The sequence below is a fragment of the Mesitornis unicolor genome, unplaced genomic scaffold (genome assembly GCF_000695765.1).
Source record: "Mesitornis unicolor isolate BGI_N332 unplaced genomic scaffold, ASM69576v1 scaffold30143, whole genome shotgun sequence".
NCBI classification, from domain to species: Eukaryota; Metazoa; Chordata; class Aves; order Mesitornithiformes; family Mesitornithidae; genus Mesitornis; species Mesitornis unicolor.
The window spans coordinates 9,697-20,836 of NW_010174435.1; the positions used below are offsets into that span (position 1 = coordinate 9,697).

The 11,140-nt window shown below is 39.7% G+C and overlaps 2 protein-coding genes across 2 annotated transcripts in view; one reads left to right on the forward strand and one right to left on the reverse strand.

Moving 5' to 3' along the window:
• Window positions 1-1,408, reverse strand: part of LOC104538011 (cell division cycle protein 20 homolog B-like) — a gene marked incomplete at its 3' end in the record, with an annotated part of 10,072 nt that extends 8,664 nt beyond the window's left edge. Inside the window, exons 1-2 of the mRNA XM_010181050.1 lie at window positions 1,388-1,408; window positions 524-734 (exon numbers count right to left, since the gene is read on the reverse strand). Coding sequence (XP_010179352.1) covers window positions 524-734; window positions 1,388-1,408 — 232 coding nt within the window. The remainder of the gene's footprint in view (window positions 1-523; window positions 735-1,387) is intronic.
• Window positions 1,409-3,483: 2,075 nt separating this feature from the next.
• GPX8 (glutathione peroxidase 8 (putative)) lies at window positions 3,484-6,603 on the forward strand. The gene is made up of 3 exons (XM_010181049.1): window positions 3,484-3,695; window positions 4,314-4,575; window positions 6,264-6,603. Exons 1-3 carry the CDS (start codon window positions 3,489-3,491, stop codon window positions 6,425-6,427), a joined length of 633 nt encoding a protein of 210 aa, XP_010179351.1. The 5' UTR covers window positions 3,484-3,488; the 3' UTR covers window positions 6,428-6,603.
• Window positions 6,604-11,140: the final 4,537 nt, after the last annotated feature.

Here is an 11,140-nt window from a genome sequence, read left to right on the forward strand (position 1 = left end):
GGGAGGCCTGTATGAATTCTCCTACTCTCAGTTACTATTATCTACTCTAGATATGAAGGTGCAGCAACAAACCCTGTGCACTCTTACAGTCCAGTGCAACTTAAACCCAGTCCAATACAGTCTCCATCACAGAGGAAAAAAAGACTGATCTACCACAGGCATTGTTTGACTGGGGATGAGCCTTTCTTTCCTCTCTTTCCTTCTACCCCACCTTTATGTTAGCTGTCTGTATGACCTGCTGTCCTATGCTGCCTGCGCACCAGTAACAGGAATGTCAGGTGCAGCTTTCCTCTCATGACAGCAGCATACTCCTGCTTAGAGGACACTGGCCCTGAACTTGCTCTGCCTGTGCAGGTCTGCAGACAGCTGCTGCTGTACACTGCCATAGCCAGAAACCCTGACACCTGGGACATGGGGGAACACCACCCCACATCTTACACTAATTCCCCTCTCCAGGTTATTTCAGAAGTCCCTGCAGGAGGCCATCCTCCATACGAAAATGTTCCTTTGCACCCTGTCTGACCTGGAGCCTTCCCAGGTGCGCTGATGGGCTGGGGCTCCCCGCAGGCACAGAGACGGCGGCTCCTCCGCGGCTTCCCTGCTCTGCCTCTCGCGTGCAGCTGCTGCCATCTTGTGACGATAGGGCTGCTGGCCACCGGCACCCTGGTCGCCAGCTTCCGCATAATGGAGCTCTTAAACCTCGAGTACGTGGTCCTCTCCAACTCTGGGACTTGCTAAAGTGAAGAGACAAAACACTGAAATTAGCCATGAGTTAATATAATTCTGTCCCTTCACGCTGTTTCAAGTTTTCCTCTGCCAAGACGAGAGGGCTCAGCCCACCTCAGAGCCGTGGAACTGGATACTGGGCCAAGGGGCTTAGGGTGGTTCCAACAGCCAAGTCACCTAGGTGGAGAAAGAGTGAAGGGGGGGAAACAGAAACAAATGCTTCTGGTCAGATAAGTACCCCTGAATCCAGTGGCAATGGCATCAGTTGAAGACAAGAGAGAAACATAAATTAGGGAAGGCAAAATTTCAGATAGACTTCGGAAGCCTTAAGACCAACTAAGACGAGGACATAACAAGTGGCATCACTGGTCCCTATCACTACAGCAGTCAAAAATGAAGGTGCATTTCTCACCACAGTCACACAGAAAGCCTGTCACAGAGAAGAAAACTACATTTGTGTCATACATACACTTAGGTACAGTACTGACGTTTAAAAGACCCAAGGCATCTTCAGACATTTAGGGTAGGACCCTGGGTCTGGTCTTTCCTGAGAGATGGGCATTTGGGCAAACCCACGTGTTGGCTGTCTGGATCCAGGCTGGTTGCTTTATCATCACCCAAAGAAGAACTTAGCTCACTTCTGATTTCTGAATCTTCTCACCACTGCTGTGGGCTTGCTCATGTTACTATTTTTAATGTTATCTTACGCTTTTTAATACATTAAGGTATAGTAAATAAAGATTAAATGAGATTTGTATTTATTATTTTCAAATTCATTCATAGAGCAATTTGTGTCAGAAAAAAACATAAAACAAGAATGTATTAGCATTTGAAATGTAACAGCCTCGGTAATATTGAACACAAGGCTGTATTTTTCAGATAGTTTTAAAGCAATGTTTTAGGAAAAACAGTGAAAGCAACAACATTAAGGAAGCACAGCATATGTAATGGGCTGCTAGATCATTATTAGATATTCCAGTAAATATTTATAACATATTAAGTCATGTAGGTTTTTTTTATTTCTGAAATAATATTAGATGCAAAGTACAAGCTGTTGACATGTAATTTAGATACCAGGATCTTGCATGGATTTTCTGAAATAGAACACATTCAAACTTGTTTTTAAAGTCAGCAGTAGTCACCTGTGTTTGCTTGCTGAGTACAGCTTTGTTCATTTCAGCACACAAGTCTGTGCCTTTTCTGTCCCCACCACCAAAACACCATGTTCACAGGCCTCATTGTCAGGCAATGCAAGCCTCACATGTCCTCAGAACACAGGCAACACCCATACAAATCCTGAAATTGTACAATATTTCCCAAACATCTCTTTACTATGTAGGACTGTGTGAAACCCTCTATATAGTCCTGTTAAACAAAATGAACATGGACTTAAGCTATTTAGAGAGCATTATAGAAACGGTTGAACACACTACTATAATACTGTACAAATCAAGGATAGTTGAGGTGATACCACTGTCACTGAAAGGCAACAGATCCCCAGATTTCAGGTTTCACCTTCACAAAGTCCCATTCTGGTTTCATCCTTTGAATTGTAGTCTCTTAAGTACAGCAAAAAATCAGAGTGATAAGAAAAACAACTGAGACAGAAGTAATTCTTCAATGGTGATTTGGACTAGGAGGAAAAGAAAGTTAACTGACAAGCAACACAGGCAGAAAGGCAAGTAATAGCTTAAAAAAGCCCAAGAACAAAAATGTGAGGACAAAACAAAACAAAAGCTGAGAGGAAAAGAGGGAAGAACAAATGGAAGTAAAGAGGGAAGAAGTGAGCAAGGGAAGACATGAAAAAGACACAGAACATTTTGGGTTTTTTTCTGTAATTGAGTTGTAAACACTATGTTGATGTACTGTCAGAATCCAAGAGCAACTGAAAAAAAAATCTTTAAAATATAAAACAATAAAATGAAGACAGGTAAGACACCAGACTTGTGTGGCCCTAAAGTTCAGAGTGCCTTTGACAATTGCCTCAGCAAAACACCACTGGAGCTGCCTGGCTTAGACCTGAGATCCTCAGCTAAGTCGCTCTTCTTTCATGCAGACCTTCCATCATCTTATCGCAGCACAGCTAGTTGCCAGTTAGCGGGTAGCAATAAAAACAGCAACCCATCTTCCATCATCTGTCGCCACCTTCCCATTACAAAAATAACATTTTCTTTTCTTCCCTTTCTTATGCCAACCTATAAACCAGAGTTTTTCTCTGCCTCATGCTGTAAAAGAGTTTTCAAAAGCTGCCTGTGATCTCACAGCAGCTGATGAGAGGCAGGGCAGAGGCTGTAAACTGGGTGGCTTCTGCTATATTCCCCTCCTTCTACATAAACAGCTGGCCCCAAACTGCTTCTCCAGGTCTGTCTGACAGCATAGGTGCCTGCTGGTGAGCAGCTCTGCTGGGGACAGCAGAGGGACCCAGGGGATGTGCAAGAGCTGTACTACAGACCCACAAAAGAGGCCCCGCTCAAGACAGTGTGCGAACACTAGAATATCCCTCACAGGTCAGTTAAGCAGACCAATCAGCATCCTTAGCTGATGAGAACATGTTTTTCATTCATTTCTTTTCTCAGATTTCTGCACTTTACCCAAGAGCCCTGAAGCCCAGCAGGAGCACTGTGAAATTAAACAGCCACTTCTGCAGCAGGGAGAAAATGAGCAGCTTGTTCTTCCCAGTCCAAACTGAGTTTTAAGTTTCATATTTCAGCCCCTCCTTCACATTCCAGGCCTGCCCAGGCTCCTCTCCAAAGATTTCAAAAATGGAGCCTCTCACAACTGCTTATCCTCTGAAGTACTCAATCCCCAAAGCCAGGGTCTTTGTTGTCTCTCTGTCGATGGTTTTGTGTACTGCCATCCTCTGCCTGTTACAACTCAGATTTTTTAAACCTAAAATCAAAGATTTTTATTCTTTCGAAGTCAAAGATTCACGAGGAAGGATCGTTTCCTTGGAGAAGTACAGAGGGAAAGTAAGTTACAACTTCATTATATCTTTGTCTTGAATCTTTACTGAAAAACGGGTGTCCATTTGTTGATAAACAAAAAGTTTTGTTATGGGAATTTACAGTAGAGTTTTGTGCTAAATTCCTGTTCTTCAAACAGTAAAAAGCTGGAGAGAAATGTATTTTATCTGGGTCTGCTCCAGGAATTAATTATCAGAGCTAATAAATCAAGAAAAATATTCTTTTATATTCTTCACCATAAAGTAATATACCCTAACAATGGAATCTGTGCATTTTAATCTTCGTTAGGAATGATAGCATGTTGTGTTGAATTCCAGAAGTTATCCAATAAATACAATTTTAGTGCCTGTCCTAAGTATGTTTTTTACATGCTTATATTTAAACAAAGCTGTAAGTATAAACTTATCCATTTATTACATTTGCAAATCAGGATGTCTGACAGTAACTCTTTTCAGCTGCTGTCATTCTGATCTGCTTAATGAAATTATGATCAGAAAGGTTAAATTTAGCCTTCAGGTGAGAACAATTCTGGTAGTGGGATATGCCATTTGAAGATGCAATTGTAATCTCTATGCCATCTCTAGGAGTTTCTTTCTTACTATTCTAACTTTTATTTCTCTGAAGGCAACTTTGGTTGTAAACGTGGCCAGTTACTGCCAACACACAGACAAAAATTACATAGCGCTGCAAGAACTACACAGAGAGTTTGGTCCCTCCCACTTCACTGTGCTGGCTTTTCCCTGCAACCAGTTTGGAGAATCAGAGCCTAGTTCAAGCCAGGAAATAGAATCTTTTGCCAAAGGAAACTATGGAGTAACCTTCCCTGTTTTCCACAAAATCAAGATCCTAGGATCAGAAGCAGAGCCCGCCTTTAAATTTCTAATAGGTAACTATTTTCTTAACTATTTTCTTTTATGTATCGAGCTGCCTGTAACAGTGGTGTTCTCCTTAAATTCCAGTTTGAGTTTGTTTGTCGGGCTTAATCTGAGCAAACATCATAGTTTTCATTGTCTGTGGAGACAAACAGGCACTTTGAGCATGCAATTCGTCTCGTTTTAATGTGGACATCAAAAATATAGTCAGAAGAGCTGAAAGCATCCATTTCTCCCCAGTGGTTGTAAAAACAGCCTACTGTGACCAGCCCATCTAGCAGTATCTATTTTGTGGGCATATAAACTTGAGAGCAAAGACTCCCACCTACAACATCCTACTTCAGATTTTCTATGTTGGAAAGCAACAATTCTTATGGAGAAAAGGGTAACTATGGGTATCTTCATATTACTGGAAGATTTTACATAAACTCATGCAGAAGAGAAGATTTCTTTTTTAGCCATCATATGTCCACCATTTTGTAAACAGAATTGTAAATCAGGATTATATATACTGTAGTTCCATATAAGCACTGATTTGTGAACTTCACGGCCTGGCCTTGCACAAATACTCCTGTTACAGTAAGCATTTACTGACTTAGAGCCTCATATTCTCACAAGCAAAATGAAACCCTCTTCAGTTTACCGAAGAGCTCACACAGACCCAAAGCCAACTTAAAAAGCCTCTCTGAATTCTCCAGAGCTTTGGCCAGGTCTTTCACTTGACATGTATCATACCAAACACTGGTATATGAACGAAAAGATAAGAACATAAGTCTTCTGTATCACACCATTTTAACTAGAAAATAAGGCAGGAGAAGGCCCAAATCTATATTCCATCTCTCTGTGGCAAGCCAGGATCATAGCTACTCAAACCAGTATTACAGATGCTTCTCCATACTATTACAGTAGACATATAAGAGATTGTCTGCTCCTTGTCTACTCTAGTTCTTCACAGCTCCTCAGAAAGCTATTTCAACATCTAAATTAAATAGTTCTTACATCACTTAAGACTGTTGCTTCTTGCCGTATCCTCTGTGATACCTCTTGTGTATTTAAAAAGTATTATCATTTAAGAGTCATTTAAGCGATCACCACTGTCACTGTAACTCTATAACTGTCACCGTATCATCCTGTCTCCCATGTCACCAAAGACCTCGGGTAAAGCCTCATTGCTCTAAGTTGCCTGATGTCCAGTGGAATTACTGAGTGCACTCTGGAGGTGCTCCTCAGAAGAGACATGGGCACGTAGGTAATCAGCTAGGTGGGATGTATCCAGATTCTAATGACAAGTGCAATCAGCATCAGACACGAATACCTGTACATAAGCAGAACTGTCATATTTATTCACTCGGTTCTTATTTGAGATACTATTCACTCACAAGGAGTATGACTTCCTGCTCCCATTTCACTTCTTCTAAACCAACATAAAACTGGGTATTCTACAAATGGGCATGCAGCCCTCATATTCTCCTCAGGAAGCAGAGCGTAGTAAAATTAGGAACTCTTAAACAGTTTCACAGGAAGGGGAGAGCATCATTCACCTCCCACTTTTCAGATCATTAACACCAACCAGTAAATCCATGCCCAGACCACCAGCAAAGAACAAGGTGGAATTACTTCAACATAAATAGTTGAATAATCACTGCAGGGTAATGAAACAATAACAAGTGTAAGTCACTAAAATCTGATGCCATTCTTACAGATTCTTCAAAGAAAGAGCCTCGATGGAATTTCTGGAAGTACCTTGTCAGCCCAGAGGGTAAAGTTGTGAAATTCTGGAGACCTGAAGAGCCCATAGAAAGTATAAAGCCAGAAGTAACATCATTAATTAGGCAGATTATAATGAAAAAAAGAGAAGACCTCTGAAAAAGCTGCTCATGCCGTGAATCCATTCAGTACAACTTTACTACATTCCTGGGAAATACTACTAGAAGCTAAACCATCAGGTGACTTGACTTCTCTTTGGTGTTAGTCTTTTCAGCTACACTATGTCAATTAATGTTGGATTGGCCCCTGCAACAGCATTGAGAACCAATGAGCTTACTGAGAATGGCAAGGCACTCAGCATCTTGCAGGAATGGACCTTCAATTTGCATAAAGTTTCTGAACATCTCTTTAAATGCTGACAATAGCTAACTCAAATTGTCACCAGCAGAAGATAGCTAAGAAGATTATTTGATAAATTACTCAATATTTGCACCCAAGTTTTGTTTCCCATCTACCAATGACAAATAGTTTTTTATATTCCACTAACACATAATTGCCCTGACTGAAAGACATGGGGCCCAGAAGCATTATACCAGGGTTTTTAAGAGACAAATGTTAACTGAAGATACCAGCTTTGCAATATCTTCTCAAAGATTACTAAATTGTAAAGCTGTCAGCTTAGTTGTAAAATCTGTACATAGAGATTATTATTATTAAAAGAAAAAAATGCAAAAACATTGGCTTGCCTGCTTTATATTTTGATTCATTTTACCTTTCACCATCTACAGCAATACCTTTAACCTCTTTAGCCCTCTCTATTCATTTTCACTGCAGTACAGTGCCCCAGTTGTGAGCTCATCTCCTGCCTGATTCCCAGTCTTCTGACCTGGATGAAAGCAGGGCCTGTGTGAATATCATGGTTGCTTACAGCAGGATTCAAGGGGCAACAAAAGTCAGCAGCCTGGCACTCTTAACTGACATCTTTCTGAGGCAGTCCAAGACAGTGCTCCCCAGCCATCTACCTCACATCTCTGGAATAAATCAGCAGTCTTCAAGTAGAGGTAGAAGAAGGGGATGAAGGTTCATGCCTCAAGCCCCACTCTTCTCACCTTGTGATCTCCCCAGTCCGGCATTAACTGCAAACCCATTTCCACTTCTGCTCTGTTTCAAACTGCAAAGTGTTTTGATTTATCTGTTTTATGAAGGAAGACAGTAAATTGGAATAAGGAACCTCATTCCAGGTGTCTAAGTCTTAAAGAAGGGCTGAGAAAATAAAAATTAGAGAAACCAGTGTCTTAGAAGAATAAACCAAGTGAGAGATAAGGACATTAAAAATTTAAAAAGAAAAGACTGAGTAAGGATATTGAAGTGGACGATTAAACAAAGTCACCCTTAATAATGACAACCATCATTTTGGAAGGGAAGTCAAACCTTATGCGTAACAATTTTAGCCACTCTAACTTTCAGAGACCAGTTAAGGTCTACATAAGAATCTAGTTAATCCAAATGTGCCTGCAGCTGAGATTTTAGACCAACCTCTGAGCTGTTTGCCATTAGCCCACAGGATTCCACATCCAATCTGTCAAGACAGTTCCTGTTCTGATGCTGAAGTTCTGCTTTTACTCCAGTCTCCTCATGCATGTACGGTTCCAGCCTTGGGAACATTTAGCAGAACACGTCAGGTGATTTTTGTCTCGTGGCCCTGCTGCTTTGATGGAGCAGAAAGGGAACTGAGACACAGATCCTCTCTGCTTGCTGGAAGCACTCTATATTCCATGGAATTAAGTGGCAGGACACAATATTTTGCCCATAAATGGTGGATGTTATCTTTAACTGAAAATGTACATGACTAAAACATGCATGTGCATTCATGTGCACCATTATAGCTCCCTGCTTTTCATATCACTGAATTAAAAAAAAAAGAGGTAAAAAGAAGGGAGTTTGGAAGCAATCACAATGGAAGGGATTGTGCATACCTTGCTTGTGATTCACTCACTAAAGTTCATACTCTGTTTTTCACAGGATACACTGTAAACTTAAATAACTCAAAGCCAGCATTAAGATCAAATCTCTTTCCTGGTATTCAGAAATAGCATGGGATATTAGCAAATGAGTGGACAGAATTATTTAACTCACTGCTTCCTCAGTTACTTCAGATTCCTAGAAAAAGAAGGTTTTCCCTAAGAAAACAGTCATTGAATTTCTTATTTCACCTGTTTTTCACAATCCACTGCAACCATCTTCTGTAGAAATTTGAATAGAATTTAGTGCTGAGTCTACACAGAGTTTAAGTTTTTCAAAGTTTACTGTTAATTAACATTCCTCAAAAAACTCAGTATGTTTGTATTACTTATTAATCATGAGGCATACTAATGCTTCCAAATTAGGGCAGATCACTGACAAACTAATCACTTGTTTCTTAAAACCAAGTTACCAGTTATCCAGGGTAAAAATAAAGCATCTCTAACTGCCAAATTTACATACACTTGGAAAGGCAAATAAATAAAACTAAAGTTACAACACTTATACAAGCACGCACTTATCTGTAGTCAAAATCCAATAGTAATACAAATACATGTTTGTATAAGTATCCACTTACAGTTTATGTAGGACAAGGGATATAAAAAAATCCTAAACTACATACGCTATAAACAGGTTAAACCTATTTGTTGGATTCTTAAATAATCCCACCAATTCAAGATAAAACTGCCTTCCTAAGAAAGTTAATAGATTTCAGTCCATGAGTGCTAAATTTTCTTCAACTCAATTTGAACATAACCTATTGCATCCTTCATCCTAACACTTCCTTCACTCCTGTCTCATGCTTCCACAACTCCTGAGGTCAGACATATCCTCATTATCTCCAACAGATAACATGTAACTGTCAGCTTCTCTTTCAAAAAAAATTGCCTAGAACTGCAAATATTCTAAATTCTTTTCAGTCACCAGCTGGACATGTGTCTGTTAATTCAAGTTTTATCAGAAAATACATAAAAAAGCCCACACATCAATGCTCCAGTAAAAGTAGTGTAAGAGAAACATACTCATGCAGGGCCCAGACCTGAAACTCTTACTTAATACTGTCATAATTTAGTAAGTTCTTTAGAAATCAGTTGGATTAGCTGTCTAAGTATGTCAAACACAGTTAGACTTATATTTATACCCTACATTCACTCAGTTTGCATAACCTAGCACAGCTCCTTTCAGTCACGGGAACTAGGCAGGCATTGGGCTCCATACCAGCTTAGGATCCAATGAGATAGTCATAACAACAGTGCTTATATTCACATTCAACAGTGACATGCTAATGTGGCAGTGTAGTCAGTTGCTGGTGTATGAAGAACAGCTAACTAACAATGCACTGCCAAATCACCACACACAACACTATCACAATCAGGATCACCCTGATTCTGCAGGCCTTCACAAACATAGATGCTATTTCTCATCCTAGGAGACCATCACTTTGCAAGGCACAACTCGGAGCACCTAGATAAAGCAAGTAATAACAAAGTTTCTTTTGTATTCTGCAAGTGCCTGAAGTGCCAGGTTGAGGATAGAGGTAATACTCTGTTGCCCATGGCATTATGTTTGATAGAAACTTCCAGTGTAACATGCATCAATGTGCTTTCAGCCTTTATTCTTCCAAAATACAGTATTACATCCTATTCACATTGTCTCCTGGTTGGTGAGATTATGTGCAGTTGTTTTAATGTACTGCTATTCACAAATTAAGTTATTCTGAGAAGCAAGGAGAGAAGAAAAACTCCAGAGTAGACTTCTCTTTGTTTTATAGAATGGAAATGTAATTACTTTTCAGATATAGCATTCAGGCAGTTAGTGAAAGTGATTTTAAGCCTTTCCTGCACCTAATTACTCGGTTAAAAAAAACCAAAACAATGCCCCAAAAAAACAACCACAAATTGGCATTCGCCAAACATCATTGTAAAAAATTTCATATCAGACTTAAAAATTCATCCAACTCAGTTTTTAAGTGTGCTTCTTTTGCCTTAATAAAACTTCCAGAGCTTAAAATTTTTTAAAATATTTGAATTATTTACCTGTTTCAGGTACTTATAAACTTCCTATTACCTTGGTAAAGCAGATGAAAATTAGAGTCTAAATTAACAAAAAATTCTCATAATTGTTTGGATAACAGTAGATAATAGAAATACAAGATACCACTATAATACCAAAAATAAGCCTGACAGTCAACAAAAGCAATAATCAGGTGGGCCCAAAATATTCCTGATACAAAAGTAATAGCTCTTCATTTTGATGATCAAGGTATGTGGAAAAGCATAGCAACTGCATGTTAGCTGATGTCAGAATTTCAACCAGCTAACATACACTGCCATCCCATCACACACAGATGCACCACTTGCATTCCCGGAAATCAGAAGCTGAGCACTTTCCAAAGGAGCCGCCTTTGAACAGCGATGATCTGGTCCTGCAGCAGGTGGCAGTGCAGTAGTGACTGCTATGTTCAGTTACAGCAGCCAGCTAGCAGTACACTGCCTACCAGACACAGAATGTCTCATGAAATAACATGCCAGGAACCTTCTTTTATTTTCTACCTAAATTAAGAATTGCTCACCTGTTTTGAGGTTCACATTTCATATACTTTACATATACAAGTTCAAACAGTAAATACTGTCATGAAATAAATGGCACAGATAAGTTTCCGATTCAGCAAATCCTGAGTATGACTAGGATCAGACCCCAGGCTGTCCAAAAGGAACTGGATAGTGTTCCGAACAGTTTCTTGCCTTAGTTGAAGAAGCACCACCATAGTATGTTATGTCTACAAGTTAATGAGTATCATACACACTCAATTCAGTCCTTTTCTCCCTTAGGCATCTGCTTATGGTCACT